The 26,186-nt window shown below is 34.8% G+C and overlaps 1 protein-coding gene across 2 annotated transcripts in view; it reads right to left on the reverse strand.

The window, feature by feature from the left end:
• Positions 1-26,186, reverse strand: part of SLC4A10 (solute carrier family 4 member 10) — a 295,619-nt gene that overhangs the window by 161,275 nt on the left and 108,158 nt on the right. For both annotated transcript variants that reach the window (XM_055308530.1, XM_055308531.1), the window contains exon 3: positions 939-1,085. In XM_055308530.1, coding sequence (XP_055164505.1) covers positions 939-1,085 — 147 coding nt within the window. The remainder of the gene's footprint in view (positions 1-938; positions 1,086-26,186) is intronic.

The raw sequence follows: 26,186 nt of genomic DNA on the forward strand, positions 1-26,186 counted from the left end.
AAACACAATAGAACTGGAAGGCACTGTGAAGGTTGATTGCATCAAGAATTTAAATAGTTACAATCTGCCATGGCGAATGGGTACATCCAGCACAGCGTGCCCATTGGGGTGGCAGAGAGAGAGCAGGAACACAGAGTGACCCCAACAGAAGTATGGGTAAGTGCGAGTGAAAGTATGAATAAAATTAAAACAGGGAACCTATGATATTTAGAAGATTAACAAAAGTATTACTAAAATTATAGGCTATGAAATCAGAGTAGGATAAGAAAATAATGAAAGAAAGATGATAGCATGGATAGAAAAAAAAAATAGAGGTCAATCATTTGCATAGGCAGGCAAGCAGGAAAGACGCAGGGTCAGAAACCAAAGCAAATGCACTGATAACCTCAGAGGTAGAGTGATTATCGATGAGTTAGGTGAACTAGGTACAGTGGAGGAGAGGGTCATAGGAGACGGAAATGTCAAGAAACTGAAAGCCAGGCTCTTGGTTATGTTATGTCCACAGGCTTTCATAGCACTCAGATATTGTTACCAACTACCATATTCTCTCATGAATAAATAAGTAAAATCTTTAAAAAAAAAAAAAGTAGGTGAGGACTTAATAAAGGCATTTCCCCCTGGGATTTTTAACTGCTTATAGCAATGACTATTATTTGTACACATTATCAAGGGTTTATACAACTAAGGTTCACAAATTCTGTGTGTTTCTTCAGTCACAAATCTAAGCCAATTCTCAACTTCACAAAACACAATTCAAGAAAAATAAAGATCAAGTCTTTTCCCTGTCACTTCTCCCCCATCTGACCAACCAACATCTTTTGTAAAAGTATAAGCAATTTTATGAGTATGAGGTATAACCGCTAATTATGGATTGAGCAAATATAATATTATTACCATGGTAAATTTAATAAAAACATAACAAGAAGAAAGTTTCTTACCAAAGGAAGGTGACTCCCTTCCATCCTCTAATCCTGAATCTCTCTCTCTGTCTCTCTTTCTGTGTTTATGACCACGATGCCTGTGACGTCGATGGCTTTTCCTTCCTCCCAGGGGCACATGTACTCCAATAAACAGTGTCCGATGACCTTCATCAGAAGCAAATGCACAAATTAAACTCTGAATTATTCCAGAGCCCAGAAGATGATGATTTACATATTAATAGAACTCAATTCAGTTCAATCCAGCAAACCATTTTTGAGTGTGTATAGTATGTAAAAGCTTGTGACTTGGCAGGGTATTTTGGCCCTTATACCTATTTAAATATGTCACAGATCTACCACAAACATTTATAATGCTAATTATTTGGTTATATATCTTATAATCACCATTAATATATTAATTGTATTAATCTCTTTATATCTATCCCTCATAGTTTATAATTATACTCTTCTCACAAAGAAAATTTATTTTATTTTCTCCCTACACTCAACTGTTATCTCATCAGTTCCCTGCCCTTCACAGTTTGGTATGTGAAACAATCACCATCTCATGAAACAGATTTCACCAAGGTCCACAGTAATGCCAAACTCCCATGGAATTTTTTCAGTTCTATTATACGTATCTGTGACACTTGATGCTATTGATCACTCTCTTTTCTATGACCACTTCCTCCTGGTACTCCGCCTCCTCCTTTGTTTTGTTCATATCAATTTCCTTTGTGGTTCTTCTATTTACCCATTCAAGGTTGGAGATCCTCAGGCTCTATATTTGACCTTATGATTTCAGCTGATACATATTTATTATAGGCTCTGAGACCTAAAATTTGATGCCAGATTGCTCTCTTGGACTGCAAGCCTATGTATCCACCACTTATTACACATATTATTTGTATATCCTTCCCACAGGTATGTCAAACTCAACATGTCCATGTTTGAACTCACTCTTTTCTGTCTCCCAAGTATTAACCATCTATCATCTATCTTAGTAAATGCACCATCTATCCAGTCATCTCAAAGACCATCTAATTTATGATCAGGTCCTTCTTTACATCTCTAAAGTCCATTCTTTCTTCAGTATCCCTAGTGCTACTGTCTTAGTTGGACTCTGATCATTTCCTATCAGGACTATTAGAACATTCTCCTTCCTGCTTTTTTTTTTTCTTTCCTAGCTGCACTCTTGTACTACCTGTTATCCATCCTGAGTGCTGTTGGCTTTTTTTTTTCCCAAAGATGCAAATCTGACTACATTACTCCCCTGCTTTAAACTCATTGGTTGTTCTCTGCTGCCTATAAGATAAAGCTTTTAAGTACTCTTTAAGGTCAAATAATATCTGACCTCTGCCTATTTCTCTGGCCAGGCTTCTAAATACACTCTGCCTCACACACTATGAGCCAGCGTGAGCCCCTTTAACCCTTTAGCCAGATGTTCTCAAGTCTCTGTTTTTATTTAACACTGTTCTTATTCCCCAACTATAGGAAATGTCTTTGTCCCTCCTGACTATCTGATGAATAACTACTCATCTCAAGTCTCAGTTCAAGGATTATGCCAAGTATAAAATTTTTCATGCCTTCTCATTCTAAATATAGTTGACCAGTTTCTTCCTCAAAGGATCTCTAATACTTAATAACTCTTGATTGTAATTATTTACCTATAAGAAGTTTTCTTCTTATAAATCTTCACTAAGAAGGCTATTATGTTAGTCAGTTTGTATCACTGGCACCTACACAGTGCTTGGCATACAACAGATGCCTAACAAACATTTACTGAAATAACAAACATTCTATTCTGTAGTATTCTGCTACATATCAATAATACAAATATAAACAGACATTATTTTATTTTTATAAGTCAGCAGGTTTTGGCCTTCCCAACTTATGTAAAAAGTGAAGCTCACAAGTGTAATGTATTTCTCTGGGCATCCTCTCCCTGAACAAACATATCAGAATAAGTGAAGAGAAGATGTGAACCGCAAAACAGACATACATTAATTAATCTATAAATTCAATACAATCACAAATTTCTGACGTTACTATTTCAACGTAACTAGAACAAATCATCTAAAATGTAATAAGAAAACTTAAAAGAAAAATAAACACTAACATCTTGATGAAGCTCAAGGAGGGAGAATTTACCTTATGAAATATCAAGATATACCACAAACTTGTATACTTAAAATAATTCACAAATTTGGCATCTTAAATGTTAGTAATTGCAAATTATTTGGACCATCACAACATTATTATTCTCTAATATGTTGAAGGTTATTAACTGGGGGGAATGTGCAGAGCGATGAAGAGAATTCAGATGGAGCCTTGCATCTAAGAGTCAGAAAAAGAAATTAGATGCTTAAAAAAGTTAAGTCACAGAGTTTCAATTAAATATGGGAGATTAGACACCTGCTTTTTATCTCTATTGTCTCTGGAAAATGTCTTCCTAATGCCAGGTTGGGAAACAATTCTTAAAGAGTAGTATTCATAAAAGAAATGATTAATATGTTTTATTATATTTAAGTCAGGAACTTCTCTTCATTATAAGCTGGGAGGGCTACAAGGCATAAAAATGCATTTCTAAAAAAAATACATTTCTAACACATATAACTGATAAAGAACTAATAAGCTAGATATAAAAAGAAATCCTACAAATCCTAAGAAAAAATGAAAACCCAGTGGGAACATAGACAAAACACTTAACAGGCACTTAATAAAAAAGAAAATACAAACTGCTACTAAATGTAAGAAAAGGTCCTCAACTGCACTAGTTCTCAGGGAAATAGTAATTCAAACCATAAGGAGATCTCTCTATATTCCCACCATCTTGGCAAAACTTGATTGGTTGACAATTCTATGTCTTGGTGTGGTGCAGACCAGTTTCTCATAGAGTAACAGTAGTATTTTACAAAACTACTTTGAAACAGTATAGCATTTTTTATTGAAATTGAAAATATACATACTTTAGGGATCCCTGGGTGGCGCAGCGGTTTGGCGCCTGCCTTTGGCCCGGGGCGGGAGACCCGGGATCGAATCCCACATCGGGCTCCCGGTGCATGGAGCCTGCTTCTCCCTCTGCCTGTGTCTCTGCCTCTCTCTCCCTCTCTCCCTCTCTCTCTCTCTCTCTCTCGCTCTCTCTCTCTCTCTATCATAAATAAATAAAAAATTAAAAAAAAGAAAATATACATACTTTATAATCCAGCAATTTCCCTGGATCTTAGAAAATTGCATGAAGATGTATAGAAGTATAAGAGACATGTATAAGAATCTCTACAGCTGCACTTCTTATAAAAAACAAAGTGCTGGGGCAGCCCTGGTGGCTCAGCGCTGCCTTCAGCCTGGGGTGTGATCCTAGAGACCCAGGATTGAGTCCCATGTCAGGCTCCCTGCATGGAGCCTACTACTCCCTCTGCCTGTGTCTCTGCCTCTCTCTGTGTGTCTCTCATGAATAAATAAATAAAATCTTAAAAAAAAGTGCTGGAAACAACACAAAAATCCATTAAAACAATGTATAAAGTAGGGGGTATTCACATAATGGGACATATATGACAATAATGAACAAACCAGGAATATGCATAACAACATAGATAAATCCCACAAACATACTATTGATTTAAAATTATATATAAGATAATTTCTTTTATAAGACTTTAAAAATAGAAAAACTAAAATATATTGCTCAGAGATGCATACATAGGAAAAGATCAAACCAAAAGTCAGAATACTTAATACCTCTGGCACAAAAGTGAATAAGAGCTGTGATTGGGAAGAGGCACATGAGGAGCTTCTGGGGTAGCAGAAATGTTCTGTTCCTTGATAAAAGTTTTTCTTTCAATAATATCTGAAATTTAAACATAAGCTTTCTGTACTTTTCTTTTCTGTACCTAAGCTTTTTTGTTTCATTTCAAAATTTAAAAAATTAAAAAAAACAGAGAGAGTTTGAAGAAGGGGACATTTACTAGTTTATATGCTATAAAGGAGCCAAAACAAGATTAAGACTCAAAACCAGCCATTGCAGTTGGAAATGAATGTTTATCTGTTATCTTCATAAGAGCAATTTCAGTAAATGAAGAAATGAGTGAAATTGAGGAAGTTTAGGCAATGAATATTTCCTAGACTTGCAAATAAAGGCTTTACAGAGGGTGGTACTTAAACTAAATCTTAAGATTGCAAAATGTTTCTAATAATTACTGATTAAGATAACCATTCCCCAGATGGACAAAGAGAAGGGGCACCAGGACTTAAGATGCAAGTGCAGAGGGCCTGGCTGGGTATAGTGAATATTTTCTTTGTTTGTGAAATGCAGATTTGATGGGCATGTGCCAAAAGTAACATCCTAAAAAGTTGCCAAGTCAAGGCTAAAATAAATCATCTGAAACCACATCCAAGCATAATCAGATAAGAGGATGCCAAGACACACAGCTGAACTGATGTCTTAAGGACATTAAATGCAAAGAAGACCAAGCTGAAGGAGTTTCCTGAGGCAGAATCTTGCAAGGCTGGTTAAAATATCAAAACTCACTGGGGTAAATAACTATGACTGAATTCTGGATCGCATGGTAAGCTTATGTTTACCTATAGGAGAAACTGCCAGACTGTCTTCCAAAGTGGCTGTACCATTTGCATTCCAACCATCAGTGAATAAAAGTTCCTGTTGCTCCACATTCTTGCCAACATTTGATGTTGTCAGTATTTTGGATATTAGCTGTTCTAATGGGTATGTAGTGATACCTCATTCTTTTAACTTGCAATTCCCTAAAGACCTACAATATTGGACATCTTTTCACACACGTATTTACTATCTGTATTTCTTCTTTGGTGAGGTGTCCGTTCAGATTTTTTCCTATTTTACAATTAGATTTTTGTTTTCTTACTGTTGAGATTTAAGAGTTCTTTGTATATTTTGGATATAAGTCCTTTATTAGAAATGCCTTTTCAAGAATTTTCCTTTAGCTTGTCTTTTCACTTGTAATGAAATGTATGTATCTTTCATAGAGCATATGTTTTAATTTTAAAGATATTCAATTTATCAACTTTTCTGTCATGAATTATGTTTTTGGTGTTATATCTAAAAATTCATCATTAAACTCAGTCACCTAGATTTTCTTTTATGTTACCTTCAGTGAGTTGCACAAGTTTCTGTTTTACATTTAAGCCTATCATCCATTTCGAGTTAATTTTTGTGAAAGGTGTAATATCTATGTCTAGATTCTAATCTAAATACTGAATTCACCCATTATGTATTTACCCAATGAGTTGAAAGCGAACACCAACATAAAAACCTGCACAGGGATCCCTGGGTGGCGCAGCGGTTTGGCGCCTGCCTTTGGCCCAGGGCGCGATCCTGGAGACCCGGGATCGAATCCCATATCGGGCTCCCGGTGCATGGAGCCTGCTTCTCACTCTGCCTGTGTCTCTGCCTCTCTCTCTCTCTCTGTGACTATCATAAAAATAAAATAAAAAAAAATTTTAAAAAAAAGATTAAAAAAAAAAAAAAACCTGCACACATGGGATGCCTGGGTGGCTCAGCGGTTGAGCATCTGCCTTTGGCTGCTGTGATCCTGGAGTCCCAGGATCGAGTCCCACATCAGGCTCCCTGCATGGAGCCTGCTTCTCCTTCTGCCTGTGTCTCTGCCTCTCTCTCTGTGTGTGTCTCTCATGAATAAATAAATAAAATTCTTAAAAAAACCTGCACACAAATGTTTATAGCAGCTTTATTCATCATAATTGTCAAAAAATGGGAAACAACTAAGATGTCCTTTAAATGAATAAACACTCTGGGAAACCAACAAGGGGTGGTGGAAGGGGAGGAGGGCAGGGGGTGGGGGTGAATGGGTGACGGGCACTGAGGGGGGCACTTGACGGGATGAGCACTGGGTATTATTCTGTATGATGGCAAATTGAACACCAATAAAAAATAAATTTTTTATTAAAAAATAATAAAAAATAAATGAATAAACAAACTGTGGTATGGCCATACAATGGAGTATTATTAAACAATAAGAAGAAAACCATCTACCATGAAAAGACATGGAGAAACCTTAAATTCATATTGCTAATTGAAGAAATCAGTGAAAAAGCTATGTGCTGTAGGATTCCAACTATATGAAACTCTGGAAAGAGTGAAACTATAGAGACAGTATAAACATTTCCAGAGGTTCAGGGATAGGTGGTAGGGATGTTTCAGTAAAGCACAGGGCATTTTTAGAGAAGTGATACTATGATACTGTAATGGTAGATACGTAATATTATACATTTGTCAAAACCCATATAAAAAAACAAAGAGTGAACCCTCATGTAAACTATGAAATGTAGTTAAAAATTATCTTCTAATACTGGTTCATCAGTTGCAAATGTATTCTGTTAATGAAAAATGTTAGTAATAGGGGAAACTGTGTGCAGGGATGGAGTATATGGGAACTTTCTGTACTTTCTGCACTACCTCTGCAAACCTACAACTGTTCAATAAAATAAAGTATTTTCATTAAAAAAAAGAAAGTCAAGACTCATAGCTCATAGTAGATTAGACATAAGGGGGGAGAGGACCAACACTGTATTCTAATGGTCATATATTTTATGAAAATTTATTAATGTAAAATACTTTCATGATGGGAGGCACTTGAGTGTCTGTGGACATCTTGAGAAACTAAGAGAAGATAGAGGTGTAGATACATTTAGGTTGGATTTAATGGAAAGTATTTATGTGATTTGCAGGCACTTCCATATATGAGTAGGTTATTCTTAGCTATCCTGGAATTAGAATCGTTTTGAGGAATACTCCTTGTACCCATTGTACCAAACTCATCTGACACTGTGACAACAAGGTTCAGGGCTGAAATGTTATCATAACATGCAAAGCATCACAATCTGCCACATTAGAAGTATGTGGGGGGAATCCCTGGGTGGCTCAGCGGTTTAGCGCCTGCCTTTGGCCCAGGGCGTGATCCTGGAGACCCGGGATCGAGTCCCACATCGGGCTCCCTGCATGGAGCCTGCTTCTCCCTCTGTCTATGTCTCTGCCCCTCTCTCTCTCTCTCTCTCTCTCTCTCTGTGTGTGTGTGTATGTCTCTCATAAATAAATAAATAAATAAATAAATAAATAAATAAATAAATGTATGTATGTATGTATGTATGTATGCATGTATGTATGTGAGTAGTAGAGAAGAAGCAAAGTTTCAATTGTATAGAGCCAGAGTTAGTCTCCAGAAAATTCCTCTATATATCATGGGTTATATATACAAGAAAACTGATAGAAGTTTTCTTAAATTTTAAGACAACCCCAAACATTTTTGTGTAATTACTAATTCAGTTGTAAAGATGAAAGAACCCTTTGTAGGCTACATTAATAAAAAATAAATTTTAATTAATAATAATAGAGTTAATTTTCCAAACCCTTAATAGAAAATTCTGTTTAAAAATCCTTGATATTAGACGTCAAAAATTTAGGGGGGAAAAGTATGACAGAGTTATGTCAGTTCATTTTTAAAAGCATGCTATTTCTCCAAAAGTTAGGATTTTGTGCCATTTTATCACTTTCCAAATAATCATTTGTTGATTTTTTTCTCATTCTAAATAAATATCCACCTCTGACCTAATTTATATTCAAATGTTAATTTTTTTCCTTAGAGAACCCTCAAAAATGCATAAGCTTCAGGCCCCACAAAACTTAAATCTGCCCTACAGCCACCTCTATGTGGGTAGCCCCCAATTTTGTGTCTCCATCTCCAACCTCTTTCCCAGACTCCAAACTGGCATATCCAAGTGCTCATCTGACACCTCTACTGCATGTCTAAAATACAATTTAAAATCAACATGTGGGACACCTGGGTGGCTCAGTGGTTGAGCATCTGCCTTTGGCTCCGGTCATGATCCCAGGGTCTTGGGATTGAGTTCTGCACCAGGCTCCTCGCAGGGAGCCTGCTTCTGCCTCTACCTATGTCTCTGCCTCACTCTCTCTCTCTCTGTGTCTCTCATGAGTAAATAAATAAGATCTTTTTTTAAAAAGGATTTTTTTAACACCATGTACGGGATTAAACTCCTACTCTTTTTCATCCCAAGCCCCTCCTATAAAATCCTCCTCCACAATCTTGTCCATCTCATTTCATGACATAACAATTTTCTAGTTGCTCAGGACAAATATCTTGGAGTCATTGTAGGCTCATCTCTTTTTCTTAAGCCCACAACCAATCCTATTCGAATAGGGAAACCTATTCGAGCAACCTGCAAAATATATCCAGAATTTGAATTTTTTTACTTCATCATTCTGGTCAGAGCCACAACATACCCAACCTGTATGACTGCAATAGTCTCCTGACTGTTCTATCATGAGTCTATCATTATCCCCATGGTCTGCACCAAACACAACAGCCAGTGTAGTCTTCTTAAAAATGAAAGTTAGATCATGTCATTCATTCTTTCTTCTAATGTTGTTATCTTATTTTACTCAGAGAAAAGGTCAAGTTTTCTTGAGGGCTCTCCAAAGATTTCTGTGATCCTCATGCCCCACTCTTATTAGGTCTCTGATCTCTTCCCTACTGATCTCTTCCTCACCCAATTTCACTTCAGCCACAATAGCCTCCTTGCTGTTCTGAGTGTCACCCTGGGAACTTGCCTCTGTCTCATTTCACTGCCTGGAACATACTTCCTACTTGGATAATTCCTCCCTTCTTTCAAGTCTTTGCTCATATTTCACCTTCTCAAAGTGAAGCCTACACTAAACACCTATTTAATATTATACCCTACCATTTCTGACCCTTTATGCTTCTCAGAATCCTCTATTTTTATTTTTTTCTATAGCACTTACATAACCATGTAGTTAACTTGTTATATTTAGTGTTTACTTTCTAGTTTCTCCCCAAAGTCTTTTAACATAAGAAGGGCAGGGATTTTTTGTCTGCTGATATATCCCCAAAGTACTTAGAACAGTGCTTGATAGTTCTGGATGCTCAATAAATTTTTATTGAGTACATAAATCTTTTGTATAAATAGAAATGATTTTTTAAGTAAAATATATAGATAACAGACATAATAATGCTTTAGATACTAAGCACATTTCAAAACTTAAGAATGGAAAAAATTTCAAAGTAGCAGTGATGAAAAAGCCACAATTTATGGCTATGAAACCATAGAGAAAATATTTCCTGTTTCTACATGATTAGAGACCTAAAGCAAAGAAAAATGGAATCTGGATTAAAGGACAAGCTTTGGAGGTTAAACGTTGACTAAAAAATAGAGACCTTCATAGAGATGTAGACATTTATCTTCCAGATTCATGCCTTTACACTGCAAAAGATAATAAATCCCCATAGCTACTGGTTTATAGTCCAAAGTGTTTAAACTAAGGGTCTTCCTCTTCTTGAGATTTGATTACATAAAGTAGATAAGCTTTCTTTCCTCTCTCTCTCTCTCTCTCTCTCTCTCTCTCCGGAGGGAAAAAGGCAGCTGTTGAGAAATTCTTATATAAACTCACAGATTCATAATATTAGGGCCTCCCTCATGTGCATATAACCACCTGGTTCTCATCACATCACCTTAAAGGGGAAGAAGAAGACATGGAGAATGAATGTGGTTATTGCTATAAGTAGTAAGAGTCTGTCTCTGATCCAGAAACCACCTCATGTTTGCTTTTAGAACAAAATGAACAACTGCTAATGGATTTAAAATACTTCATACAAAGATTATATGAGAATATAATATATATAAAGTATTAAACATGAGGCCTATTACAGAGCAGACCACTCATACTTATTAGTCTCCTTTGTCCTTCATACTACTCACCTCTCAGTGGCTCAAAAGAATAAGACAAAATAAAATTTTCCTGTCCTATCTCATTGTCTTCCTGTTTCCCTATATACTGCCAACTTTTCTAATCCCAACTATAATAACCCTGTTTTAAGCAACTAGAGAATCACATTAGATCCTGTGGAAAACAGTATAATATAAAATTTTATATTAACATTTCCACAAATTTTTCCAAAAACATTTTATCCAAAATGGAATTTTCCATCCTGGTAGACATTGCTTAAGAAGACAAAGAATTTGAGTAACTTAATGATAAATGTTATTGTGCAGAAGTTACTTGAATAATATTAACCCTAATCCAAACTATTTTTAAGATTATATAGGGAACAATTTCATTTTATGATAAAGTCCAAAATTTTAGTCTTAAAAGAGGGAATCTTCTCAAATGAGCAGTTCTTAAGTTAATCAAAATAGTCAATTAATGATTTCATATCATGTCAAAACCCAAAAATTAATAAAAATTCAGAATTATTTAGATAAAAATATATTTTTAGAATATTAGTAATAATGGGATAGTGCTGTTAAAAGATTTTTTTGAGATAAGCACAGAACACTAGAATTTATTCAGAATTTCCTATATATCACTTCAGAGAAAATATAGTTTCCCCATTAGAAAAACAAGGGTCCATTAAAGATAACATTGTTTTCTGAGTAAAATTTTGCTAACAGATCTTGGATTTTTGACACTTAAATTGTGTAGATACAATTTTGCTAAGCAGATACAGAATTATTGTAGATATTTTGGTTATGTTAGAAGTCCCAGTACTGAAACAACTCAATGTGGCTGTGGTCATAGCATTCCAAGTGTTTACCAAATGCAGTGAGATTAGAAGTGTATTTGGGAATAGAAAGGACTCCTACTATAATTAATAATAGTACTAATAAACTATTTTCCTTTATTTAGCTAGGAGGAAAGTGGCCAAGCTACCTACTCTTGAAGAGAACTCTGTGGGGTTTTTTTTTCCGTGAAATGAATATAACACAGCTGGTGCATAATTACTGAGTTGCTACAGCCATTTAGATGTGTCAATCATGGGAAAAGGTCAAGTACATTAAGCTGAATAAGCATGTGATCTTTAATTCCATGGAGACTCTAACAGAGTCAGAAAACACAACAAGCCATCATTTATCAGAATATACCAAAGAATTCTAAATCCAACAGAAATTCTCTGCTGAGGGAAAGCAACAGAAAGAAAGAGACCGAGAGGGTGTGAGTGAGTGTGTGTGTATAGGCTATAGCACTGTTGTTTCTTGGACTGCTTCACTAAAAGAAAAAAAGTGTCAAAGGCTGGTCACAGTCATCGGACCTCGGGGCTATATTTGTAGTCATTACAAAACAAAGGATCACATGACTATGACTATTCTATCAAAAAAAAAAATAGAAATCTTGTAAGTGCTAATGTTACTCCTCAAAAAAGCCATAGTCTGAGATTTACTAGTTTACTACTGTAATATATTTTTTAAAAAAACAACTTTTTATAAGTTTATAACACTGTCTTGAGCAGAACACAGCACTAAATTACTTTGTATCTTGAGATAGCAGTGTTATTTTTCTTCTTGGAACATGAAAAGCCTTAACATGTAAGCTTCAGGATTTGTTGAATAAAAGAATGAATCCTAATAATATGTATTTTCTAAGCAAAAAAAAAAAAAAAAAAAAAACAGGAGAATTCCCAGTCCTGATAGGTTGCAAAAACAGTTTGATGTTGGATGTTTACAGGGCTCAAAGATTGGTTAGAATTCAAATCAATCAAGCAATGGGATAATAAGGAATGCTTATAGGGCATGATCCCTGCACTTAAAAGATAACCATTCAATTATTGAGGACTCAAGTCCAACAAAGAAAACAGCAGCAAATATACAAATTAGAATACAAATACAAAGCAGGAACAATACCAGTCTGCATTAAAGCTAATGTTCTTATGTGTATCAGCCATTAAATGCTGTAGGAATTCATATTAGAGTGAAATCAAGTATAACTTGAGATTAACATAACAGGAAGTTTCATGGAGAAGGTAGAAATTGACTTGAGTCTCAAAACAATAAGAAGGTTTGACCTCAGCAAAGGGGTGGGATAATATATGCAAAAGCAGAGGAGCAATTTGGGAGGATAATGTGAGGTACATGCTAGAGTAGGGGGGGGAAATAAGGTATCTTACCTTATCTATCTATCTTAGAATATGTACTTTTGCAATCACAAAAGCTTACAATTTCACTATTTTCTTTTTTCAGGAGAGAGCACGTGGAAGGGGTGGAAATGCAGCAAAGGGAGAGGGAAAGAGAGGATCTTAAGCAGGCTCCATCCATGCTCAGGGCTCAGGGCTCAGGGCTCAGTGCTCAGCACAGAGCCTGACTTGGGGCTCAATCTCATGACCTGAGATTATGACTTGAGCTAAAATCGAGAATTGTTCATGCAACTGACTGAGCCACCCACGCGCCCCATCAATTTCATGATTATTTTAAAATATTTATGTTTGTTGTTTCATTTTGCAAGGAAGAGAGAAAAAATAGATCAACATATGTTCTGGGATTCTTTAAAAAAATGAATGCAAAGAGAAGGTGGTAACTCCCCACCTCCCCAGCCCATTTTAATTAATTTATGATTTCTGAACAGCCCTGCCACTTTGCTTTAGGGAAACAGCTTAGGAAATGAGCAAAAATTAAAACTGTAAAATATTCCAGATTTAGTTTTGTATTGTGTTAATCCAAAAGACATGTGCACATGTAGAAAGTGGCTCATTCTGGGAATTATGATAATTAAGGACAAAGAGGCTTGCTTGGGAAAACAAAGAGTTGTTGAGAAGAAAAAGAGATTTCCATGAAGAAAGTTGGTGGGATTCAACTGTAGAACTGAAGGGATAAAAAGAAACATCTGAAAGCAAAGATGAAAAAATCTGGCATTTCTGAATAGATATTTACAAATGTGATAATATGGTAGTTTTTTATGGCTAGAAATATTTTAGCAGTTTCTCTCATCTGAAAGGAAATCTATTCCTCCAACCCTTGAATCTCGGCTTGGCTGTGCGACTTGTTTAGACCTCTGGGACATCAGCAAATGTGACACAAAGGCTTAGAGAGTCGTACATCAGTTTTTCCTGCTGTTGCTTCCGAGAACTCTTTGCTACCATGTAATCATATCTATCAAATCTGTCTAATTTTATCACACATAACTGCCAGTGTACACTCTCTTAGCACCTTATATTTCATTATAAAACTTTTCAAAATTTCAGTTAAGCTAATTGTATAATCAGGTATATAATGTCACATTATTTCAAATTGCTTTCTTCCTCAAGAAAGGTATAAAATAAGTTTCTGTGGTCTTAATTTTTAGGACATTTTGAACTCCTTTATTTATACAGAATGAGGATTCCTTTTCAAATTTAAAATTAATGAACTGAAAAAAATAAATAAAATTAATGAACTTTTCTGGTCAGTCAGGAAACTTAAAAACTTCAAAGTATTTAAATATTAAGCAAAGTTAAGAAGGAATTTATATTTTAAAGCATATTCTAGATGTTCACTTTAAAGATCACAGAAGTTAGAGCTGAAAAATTTTTCAGAGATCTGATTAAAATTTCTCATTTTAACATCTGAAATAAATAGAGGAGTTGAAGAAGTTAACTCAATATTTCTAAAACTAAGTATTGTTAAGTAACCATATCCACAGGGCAATTTTAACAACTTAATACATTTTTTTCTTCATATGAAACTCCACTATTTCTGTATAATAAAATGATAATATATTTCATCTTCTTTATAATAATCTTTCAAATACTTTAATTTAGCAGTCTTGTTCCTTGTAAGTATTCCCTTAGCATTTTCTTCAACTAATATTTATATTAGCCTATGTCTCTGCCTCTCTCTTGTGCTCTCATGAAAAAATAAATAAATAAATATCTTTTAAATTAATTAATTAATTAATATTCTGTTCATGATAATAATTCCATCATTATTCTGCTTAGAATATTAAGAGTATTACTTCTTTTAGGTGGTGGATTTTCAGGGCTATTGTTTTGTTCGTCTTCTTTATACTGTTTATATTTCTTGGATTTTTCTAATGGAACACATATTATTTAAATAATTTTATTTTTTAATTTATTTATTTTGGGGGAGAGGAGCAGGGAGAGAGAGAACCTTAAGCAGGTTCCATGCCCAGTATGGAGCCTGACACAGGACTTGATCATAGGATCCTGAGATCATAACCTGACCCAAAAATCAAGAGTTGGACACTTAACTGATTGAACCACCGCGGTGCTCCTATTTCATAATTTTTAAAACAATAAAACTAATGTAATTTTGAAAAAAAAAATATAGTAAAGTCAGGCAGAGTAAGAGGGGCCAGTGAGTAAAACAGAAAAAATACCAAGGAAGACACGATCTGTGAAAATCATCAGTCAAGGGAAGAGAGATGAGAGAAGAGAGATCTAAGAACTAAGGCATAGTCAGAGTTCTAAAAGCAAAGAGAATTCAAAAGGAATGAGGACAGAGAGCCACTGTAGTTGGCAGTTAAGAGCACTTTTTAATAGTTACATAGGATACATATTAATAAATCTTAGCATGAGAGAAATAAGCCATTCACATAAACAATTGGTATCTCAATTTACCTAACAAGACTTTTGTTTTCATGATCACTGTTATTATTAACTGCTCTGGTGTTGCTGACACTATAATTTTGTATTAATCACTGTGATGTCATAAAATGCTTTCGTGCTATATTGTCATCTAATTAAATCATGGCAACTGTGTTCACAAGAAAAAAAACTGAGTTATACAAAGGAAAAAATAGGCATAATTCTAAATAAATTTCTAGAAATTAGAAATCCTTTTGCTAATAAGACTGTAATACTTTTATTACAAATGCTCCTAAGGCAATTTAGAAGCAGTTTAGAAAGTAATCAGGAATATTCATAATCTTCCTGCCTCAGACACAAAAGCTTAATTTACGAGCAGAAAATTAAAATTTTACTTTCTTCTAATCACAATTTCTATTATTTTGTCTCCTTTATCACTGTCCCACCTGAAGCTCATTAAAGAGTAGAAATGATGGAAAAAGGAAGAAAAGAAAATACCATTTTTTTCACTGTGCTTTCAGCAAGTCTGATACACTAAAGGCAGTTAGGAACAACTAGGCAGCCAGCAAAGCGGGAAGATAGAATGGGGAAGCAAACAAGGTTACTGGGAGAAAATATAAAAGAGCACTCAGAAAAATACCCAGAATACTGGTACCTAAAATGGGATTAATTCTATTAAGGTACTAGTGATACCAGTACTTCTAAATTATAGGTGTGCATTACCCAAACAATTAAGAACATCACCTCTTTCAATTATTATTTGATACTTATTATTATCCCTATGTATATCAATTTCAATTTTAATGTAAGCATTTATGTGCAAAGTGGCCACTGACATTTTTTTTCCAAAGGGTTGGAGGACTGATGTGTCCTATTGGTTATACCAGTATCTAAAACTCCTTAGAGAATGAAGGGCATAAAACAGAAAATGCCTCAGTGTTTTTATGCTATAAACAACACTTAAATATTGGTGAATGATGACAACTTCCCTAGAAAGAGCCTGACTGGTAGCCTATCTCTGTGTGTACTACTGTGATCCAATTCTGTAGAAATGCAACAACCTGAGAAGGCTGCGATCACACGCAGTTGAAGAGCTTTAAAGTAAAATCACTTGATGGGGGCACCTGGGTGGCTCAGTCGGTTAAGCAGCCAGCTCTTGATTTTTGGTTCAGGTCATGATCCCAGTGCCCTGGGATTGAGCTGGGCGGGTGTGGGACTCAGAAGGGAGTCTGCTTGAGGATTTCTCTTCCTCTCCCTCACCCTCTGCGCCCCCCATGCTCTTTCTCTTTCTCTAAAATAAATAAATAAATCTTTAAAAAATAAAGTTGGATCCTTCTAGAGGGAAGGAGTAACAGCTGAAATAGAGATTTAAGAATTTAATCAAGAAGTAGACTAAGTTGATCTACTTCACAATGTCACCTTCATAATACTACTCCCACACACTATTAAACTGTGTAACTAAATAATGAACACCCTTAAGTCTCAGATGTCTGGAAAATGCAAAACTATAGTATTAATATAAACCTATGTAGTATATATTAAGAAGCTTTGGTCATTTGTGGTCTGTTTTCAAATTTTCAATATTTAAGGATTCAAATATTTAAGGATTAAGGAAATACTTTCTTTGCTGTAAAATTCCTTCTTTTAATATTTATAGGATTATATATTCAATGTAATGAAAAGGAATTTCTTTTCATCTATTATATCTCTGAAATAGTAATTGATTGAACATGTTACATACACACACAAACACACAGTTCTACTCATTCACAGATGATATAGTTAAGTCATATTAGAAAGCAAATACCCTTCCCCCTCAAACAAGAAAGCAAATATTCTAAATGCTGTACCATATCTTTGATAGGTAGAAAACTGTATTAAACAGAGTTTGACTTACAAGGAATAATGAAGGGATTTTATTCTAAAATCGGCTACCTAAAAATTGACATGATAAGCTAGGGATGCAAGATGTATAAGTAGGACCCCTAAATTATGAAATCATAAATTTGCAGGATTTCTTAGTCACATATACACATTAGAGTATATGTTACTCTCCTAATGCAAATACATATCTATAACTGCTTACAAGTGGTCTAATAAACCACAACCAGATTTTAAAAAATACTTTAAGATCTTTCAAATTTACTCGGGATTACAATACACTATAAAAACAGATTATAAAGAACTATCAAGTTACCACTCACTTCAAATAGACAAAATATCATGTATAAATTATATACCAAAATGTATTGATGTGGGTCACAATACACAAGTTATGTGAAATGCCTAAAATGAAGAAATATGGAACATGATGTATAGCTTACCTAAGAGTTAATTTTAGAAACAACAGTATTTAAAACAATATTCTCTTATTTATTTCTTCTTATTCTTGGGATACCCAGGGGAACCAGTTCATTATGAAATGTGCTCAGGTGGCAAAGATTGCTCTCAATAAGAAAATGAAATGTAATACTCACTATTGCTTTTCTGAAATCTTCAGAATTAGTCTATGTGCCTACATCTCATCCTCAAATATCCAACGTATTTGACAGGCAAAATGTATAAGTTCATATTAATCCTGTGTAATTAACTGATTTTACTACTCATTACCAATGGATCAAATACCACCTAGAATTGCCCCATCAATTGACATTGAGCCTATATCAACAATACTAAATTGTATAAAAGCCAATCAACCAGTAATGGCAGGAAAAATGAATTTTTTTCAAAGAAAAGACATTTGGAATAAGCAAACAATAAGATTATTCATTTTGTAGAGCAGAGAGATGAGAATTTAAAATAGGAGAACATGGGGTTATAATAAAACAGGTTTCCAAGGAGCCTGAGTGGCTCAGTGGTTAAGTGTTTGCCTTTGGCTCAGGATGTGATCCCAGTCCTTGGATCAAGTCCCACATCGGGCTCCCTGCATGGAGCCTGCTTCTCCCTCTGCCTGTGTCTCTACCTCTCTGTGTGTGTCTCTTGTAAATAAATAAAAGCTTAAAAACAAAACAAAACAAAACAGGTTTCCAGTGGGAGAGAGGCTCTCCTATTTGTGGAAATGAATCTCTCTAATGGGAATTTACTGACTACAAAGCTTTTCAAATTTTTGCAAAATAATTTGGAAAACCATTGTGATATGGGTACTCATTATTAAATTCTTTATTGTTCCATAATAGGACATAAAAATCTGAACTTTTTTGTATATAGTCCTGATCAAGTGAGGAAACATGCCCAAATCTTTCAATTAATAATCACCTTGCCCCATTCCATCTCCTAAAACATAAAACTGAGGATCATCTTTAATTCTACAATATAGTTGTTAAAAGCCCAGACTCTCGTGGTTTTGAATCCCTGCTCTACCACTTGCTAGTCCTTAGACCTGGGCAGGTTAGTCTTCTGTGCTTTAGTTTCTTTAACTGTAAAATGGGGATTATAATAATACTTACCTCACTTGGTAATATCAAGCATTAATTCATTCTACGCTACCTCATACAAATATTTAAATTTCATCTGTAACCACTCTTTATCCCTAATGCACATAATCCCAGTATACTAGCCAGATCATATTAACTATTCCAGAATATAACAGATCCTTCCTTCTTGCCTTCAAAACCCCCATTCTTCCTTCAAAGCTCACTTTTGTCTCTGTGAAGCTAACTTTGGTTTCTTTCACTTGAATCCATGTTTTCCTTCTCTTGTCAATTTTTGGAAGTAAAAGTTTAAAAAGAAAAGGATAGGCCTAATTTTTGGCTTTTTCTTGTCTTCATTTTTTTTTCAATTATATTTTACTTTGGCTGCAAAACACTGTGACATAAATATAGGATCTGTACTCATTATCTTTAGTTTTTTAGTGGAAACCACTTTAGACATTATGATTATAATCAGAAAACCATTTCAGTTATCATAAGAGTTCAGGAAGGGGGTGAAAGGAAGAAAGTGGAAGGGCACTACCATTGATAGAACTATTTGTATGATCACTTTGTGCTAGGTGCTTTACTTATATTATCTTTGCACTTTGGGTCCACTATCTATTAAGTGGTCTCCAAAGGAAATAAACTAGTAAACAATTTTTTTGCCCTCAAATGGAATGAGCAAAAGAATACCAAGATAGGGGCATAATTTTCTTTATTAAATCATTGACTTAAAAGTATTTTACTGTCTGCTAAAAGCAGTACAGAATAAAAAAACTGTCTCTTTGATTTAATTTGTAGGCCAAGATTTAAAGATGAGTTTAACTTTTCCATTAAAATTTTAAATTTATGAATTCCTGAAAATCACTGAAGTAAACTAGATTGATTATCTTGGTGCATTGCAACATAATTAGGAACTTCTGTATTTACATGCAATTCAAAGGTAATTGAATATTTGATGAGCATTAATTATACATCTAATTACATGAATTTAACTTCTTACATGATTAGTGATATATTATTGAATGACATATAAATGAGATTCAGTGCAACACATTTTTAGTTCCTAATTCAAGAAAAAGTGCTAGATAACATGGGAGAATGCAAATATGTGTAAGATAATGCTTTGTCCCTCAGCAAGCTTATAATAAAAAAGAAGGATAAGATATATATAAATAGGGGCGCCTGAATGGCTCATTTGGTTAAGCAGCTGACTCGATTTTGGCTCAGGTCATGATATCATTAAGTGGCTGACTTTATTTCGGCTCAGGTCATGGGCTTGCACTGAGCATAGAGCCTGCTTGAGAGTCTCTGTCTGTGTCCCCCTCTGCCCTTCCCCACCACTGCTCTCATGCTCTCTCTCTCTCTCTCAAAAAAAAAAGAAATATATACATAATAATAATATAAAAAAGATGTAAACTCAGAAATAGAGATGTGAGGGAAGAAAATAATTATTCTGCTAGGAGGGATAATGTGACACTAATGGATGGGAAGAGTGGGCATTCTATTTCTGTATGGAGAGAAATCACTAGTAAATGGTAGAGATGGGAAGGCTCCAATTTGGGGTAATTTAAAAGGCCTTAAACAGAAGTCTAGAATAATATCCTTGAGATTTAACTGTGTCTTCTATGTTCTCAAACTATAGAAAAATAGAAATACTTGGTAAATATATGGAAAACAATAGTCTCTCACTAAATAGGTTCTTTAGGTATCAGTGATTTAGGGAAATATTTAACCCATGAGGAGCGATGTGAACTACAATAGGTATAATGTTAGGCAACAAAGAAATATAAAAGGTAAAAGTGCAAGCATCCTATACCATATACAAAATTATCTCAAAGTGGATCAGATACCTAAACCTAAGACCCAAAACTATAAATTAGAAGGAAACAGAAATGCTTTATAACATTGGAGCTGATGAGAATTTCTTGGATATGATACCAAAAGCACAGACAACAAAAGTAAAACTAGACAAACTGGACTACATAAAAATTAAAATTTTCTGTGTATCAAAGGACAAAATCAGCAGAATGAAAAGGCAATCAGTGTAATGGGAGAAAATATTTCCAAATAATATATCTGATATGGGTTAATATCTAGAATATGTAAAGAAGTCATACAACTCAACAACAACAACAACAAAACACCCAATTAAGCAATGGGCAAAGGACTTGAACAGACATTTCTCCAAAAAATAATGAACAAATGGCCAATAGGCATATGAAAAAATGCTCAATATCACTAATTATTAGGAAAATACAAGTCAAAACCACAATGAGATATCACCTTATACCCATTAGAATCACTCCTACCAAAAACAAATAAGGAAACAGAAAATTACAAGTGTTAGCAAGAATGTGGAGAAATTAGAACCTTCGTGCACTCTTGATGGAAATGTAAAATTGTGAACTGCTATGGAAAATAGTATAGTAGTTCTTCTAAAAATTAAGAATGGAATGACTTTATATCCAGCAATCCCACTTATGACTTTATGTTCAAAAAGAATTGAAAGCAAGATTTCAAAGAAATATTTGCATACCCATGTTCATAACAGCACCATCAAGAGATGAAAGCAACCATGTCCATCAGCAGATGAATGGATAAACAAAATGTAGTACCTATATACAATGGAGTATTATTTAACCTTAAAAAGGAAGGAAAGACTAACACATGCTACAACGTGGATGAATCTTGAAGACATTATACTATGAAATAAACCAGTCACAAAAAGACAAATACTGCATGACTTCACTTACATGAGGTATCTAGACTAGTCATTTAGATAAAAACAGAAGATAGAATGGTGCTTGCTACAGGATAGGGTAGGGAGCAAATGAGAGAGTTATTTAATGTGTATAAAGTTTTGTTTCCCAAGATGAAAAAGTTCTGAAGATTAGTTACATAACAATGTGAATATACTTAACACTACTGAACTGTATACTTAGAAATGGTTTAAATGGTAAATTCTATGTTATGCTTTCTTTTAGCACCAAAAAAAGTATTTAAAAAAATTTTGGCAAAAGAACCAATCCAGTCATTTGATAGTATTGCCTCAAATGGAAATTGATCAGTTCAGTCAAAATTACTAAACTAATAGCATTCATCTTTAGCTACTAAGTTTTCTTCTCTTTATTATCATCTAGTTATTAATAGGACACGTACTTTTAGAGGTTTGCCTTTAATTTATTCTTACACCTGCAGAAGATACAACAATGGTCCTATCTGAAAAAAAAACTATTAAATCTTCAAAAAGTGCAGGCATCAATTGTGAAAAAGAGCGGAACCAAGGTGGACCATGAAGAGACACTCAAAGTGAGTAAAAGTACCTTGAAGAGACACTTGGTTATTTTTATTGTGCCTGTGGAAACTGATCCCACCTATCCATCCATCCATCATGGAATTTCAGACTCAGTACAGTGTTGACACTCTCATAGGGTCCTTTCAACAGATTGGCTGGGAAACAGACTCTGGAACCCATCTGTCTTATCAAGGCCTTCAACGTACTTGCCACTTCTTGTTGATTTGGTGGATATAATGAAACAATGTAGCATTCTACAGAATATCCACTCAGTTCAAGTCTTTTTAACCTCTATGATGACAAAAGGGTAGGAGACTTAATACAGCCCTGGAGCAAGGCCATAAATATATACATTATACTTCTGACAGTCCTTCTTGATAGTAAGAGAAAAAAAATGCATTTGTCAGATCAAGAGCTGCATACCACATACCTGAGGCCACATTAACCTGCTCTGAGAAGAGCAGTTCCTGACAGAGCAGTTGCAATTGATGCTCCCACTTGGCTGAGTTTGCAGTCATCCACTACCATCCTTGAAGATTTTTGCAATGGCCAGACTGGTATATACCTTAGGTCTCTAAAGATGGCACTAATCTGCCACTTCCTGTCACATGCAATACTGACTTTCATATATTGTCATGGCCAAGCCAACTAGTTTGGGAGCCTTCTCACCCACTACGATAGTTCGTAGCCCCACAGGCTAAGACACCAACGTGAAGGTCCTGCCAATTACCAAGTATGTATGTCTATCCATACGGTTCAGGGAACAGGAAGTGATGAATGAGTGAGTCAAGTTCTTCAGCAAACAGACTCTGTAGTAGAGATTTGTGTTCAGAGAGTTTATTGAAGAGAGCTGTCGGCAATAGCACCTGTGCAGAAATATGAGTGGTAGCATTTGGTAGAGGAAGAAGTTTAATTATGGTACGGTTGCAATAATTCCACATGTGAATCCATTGATACCACAGGGGGCTTTGAAGCTGTGACCGCCCTTCAGAGTTGTAAGAAATTAAAGCAAAGGGACTGAGCCCTAATGCTCCTTCACTGATCATTCACTGAATTTAATGTGCCACAAGGGAGGCAGTTCCCATAACAAGAGACAGCTCCTTTCAGCAGAAGGTAATTTCTGGGCAAAAGCTCAGTTGTGAGGCAACAGCAGGCAACACCCATGGCAACTGAGGAAATAAGGACCGCAATCCTTAAAAGGGGATTTTGGTGGTTCTTGGTAACATCCACTACTAAGGTGTCCAGAGTTGGCAAGTAAAAAGTAATAATAAAAATATTACATGGCATACCTATACTTAAAAGATACTCATTATTTACATAAAATTCAAATACAACTGAGCATTGTCTGTGTTACCTGGCCACTCTGTCCACTACACATGTATTAAAGGGAAAATACAAAGAAAACTCCAAGGGTATTAATGCATTTCTCCTTTTGTAATCTTATACTTTGTACAGTACTAATCCCATATGGACATGAGAGACCAAAAATAAAAATTGGTTAACCTCAACAACTTTTGCTCCACTCACAATCCTGATTTGGTCTAATTATAGGGAGTCAATGCTGCTTGCTACATTTTACCATAGAAAGCAGAAATAGTCTTAGAAAGTACACTAGCAGTTTTAAGAAGGGTGGATTGTGAGAAAGAGAGCACACAGTACACAGACAGGGAAAGAACTAGAGCAGTGGCAGTGGGAATGAAAGGAAGAAATGAGAAGAGACACCCCTGAAATAGATTCAAAGAATTTACTAACTATATGATACAGAAATACAGGAGGTGAACAGAATCTAACAAAATTGTATGTTCTTGATTTGTGGTAATAGGAAAAAAGAGAGGAAAATGGTACAAGATATATGTAAAACAGAAATATAAGTAGATTTGAAGGGAGAAATTATACATTTGACATACTTCATCCTAATGTATAATAAATGTGAATATGTTAACTAATATACCACACCAAGCTGTCAATATGGGTCAAGTGATCATTTTCCATTAAACATATTTCACCTGAGACTTTATAGATATTTTTAACCACCTTGCATTTGTACAAGCTGTGCACAGGATGTTAAATTATACTGGTAATTCTATTAGCTATTAATAATTCTTCTATACACTTAAGTCCTGTAAACACTAATTTTCAAATTTAAAATCTTAATTGAAGGAAGAGTTTTAAAACGTATGTTTTTCTTCAATAACAATTCTCAGCTCTAAATATCTATTTGTATGTTTTACCTCTATTACTCAAGAGTTCTTAAAATGTGGAAGCCTGATCTTTTTCCTTAATTACACAAAAGGAGAAACTACGGCCCACATTACCCTCAGCAATGCAGTCTTTCTAACTGACACTTTCCCCTTTGCCCATTTTATACTATGCTCCCAGTTGATTTTTCCTGAACCATGATACCCAACACATTGTCCCTGCAGTTCTTTTCTGATTCAGAGTAATCAATCCAGGGACCACTAAGAAATCTATTAATTCTTTGTGTGTATCACAGCAGAATCCCGTTTAGCATCCTCAGATGCTAGGATGCTTATTTGCTCAGTATGGTCTGGGAACAGGATAAATACTGAGAAAGTCAAAATAAATAAGTTTTCCTATTTTAGTTCAAAATTCTAAAATGTAATGTTACATTTGCATTTGATGATGTTAATTTTAATCACCTGTGACTTAGCCACAACTATTCACTTCTGGGATTAAAATGCCCACTATAGACATCAATAAACAGAACAAAATCTGACTTCTCCACTTTGTTTGCCAATCAGAAATCTCTTTTAATAAGGGTCCTACACCCTCACCTGAATGCCCAGTAAGAGAAAACATACATAATACATGTTGACATAATAATTAAAATAAACTTATTAAATCCTATTTTTGTACTATGTATTTACCATCCACAGGAAACATTCAGTATTTTACTGCAATTATTTATAAAGTATCAACTGTTAACTTTCAATTATCTTTGTGCAGATTATCCATCACAACCTTTAAAACCAAGATGGCTTTTTCCTGCAATTCTGCTTTTTAGGCTACCTTCTTGCTTTATTGGGTTTTCTTACACATGCTTACTGAATATAAGCATAGCTTAAGTCACGACATAAGAAGGTAAATATGCTGCTGGGGAAAAAATGTAATATGATGGCATTTCAAAACCAAGGAGAAATTATCTTTAGTTAGTCTCCATTATCAGTTTAGATTTTGCAAGTTTCTGTTCCCTTCAATTTGAGTAATGAATATGGATAGCATAGCAAATCACTACGCTCACCCAATAAGTATAACCTTCTTGGACCTGCATATTTTCTGTGCACCAAGCAAAACGTCAGGTACTGAGCAGGTATAGTTGTTGCAAGTTTACTCTAAATTTTATATCAATTCTCCTGTTAAATTGTTGTGGTGAAAGAAAAGGTGTAAGGCTATGAATTTCACTGTACTTTAATTAGTTACCAATAATTCTTAGGGGGAATACCCCTTCTCAGCTATGGTGGATTATTAAGAACTATCTCTGCTTATTTTTACTTGAGATTACCTGGGTTTCACTTTCTAACCAAAAGATTAGAAAATTTATATACCTTGTTATCTCACTAACAATAATTTCTTAAAAATGAAGTAATAATGTATATACATCAAATTGTGGTGCAGTAATAACTGTCAAGACTTCTGTAATTCTTATGCCAGGTACTAGTCTAAATATTTTCCCCTTAATTCTCATAAAAACGTTATGCAATATATTCCATTGTTACCTTTATTTTATTTTTTAAAGTTAATTTTTGGGACCCCTGGGTGGCTCAGTGGTTAAGCATCTGCCTTTGGCTCAGGGCGTAATCCTGGAGTCCTGGGATCTAGTCCCACATTGGGCTCCCTGTGTGGAACCTGCTTCTCCCTCTGCCTGTGTCTCTGCCTCTCTCTCTCTCTCTCTCTCTTTGTCTCTCATGAATAAATAAATAAAATCTTTAAAAATAGTTTTATTTGAGTATAGTTGACACATAGTGTTACATTAGTTTCAGTAATTATAACATAATGATTGGACAAATTTATACATTATGCTATGCTCTCAAGTGTAGCTACCATCTGTCACCATACAATGCTATTATGATATCATTGAGTATATTCCCTATGCTATGCCTTTCATTCCTGTGACTTACTCATTCCATAATTAGAAGTCTGTATCTCCCACTCCCTTTCA

This window comes from Nyctereutes procyonoides, unplaced genomic scaffold (genome assembly GCF_905146905.1).
Source record: "Nyctereutes procyonoides isolate TBG_1078 unplaced genomic scaffold, NYPRO_anot_genome, whole genome shotgun sequence".
Taxonomy (NCBI): domain Eukaryota; kingdom Metazoa; phylum Chordata; class Mammalia; order Carnivora; family Canidae; genus Nyctereutes; species Nyctereutes procyonoides.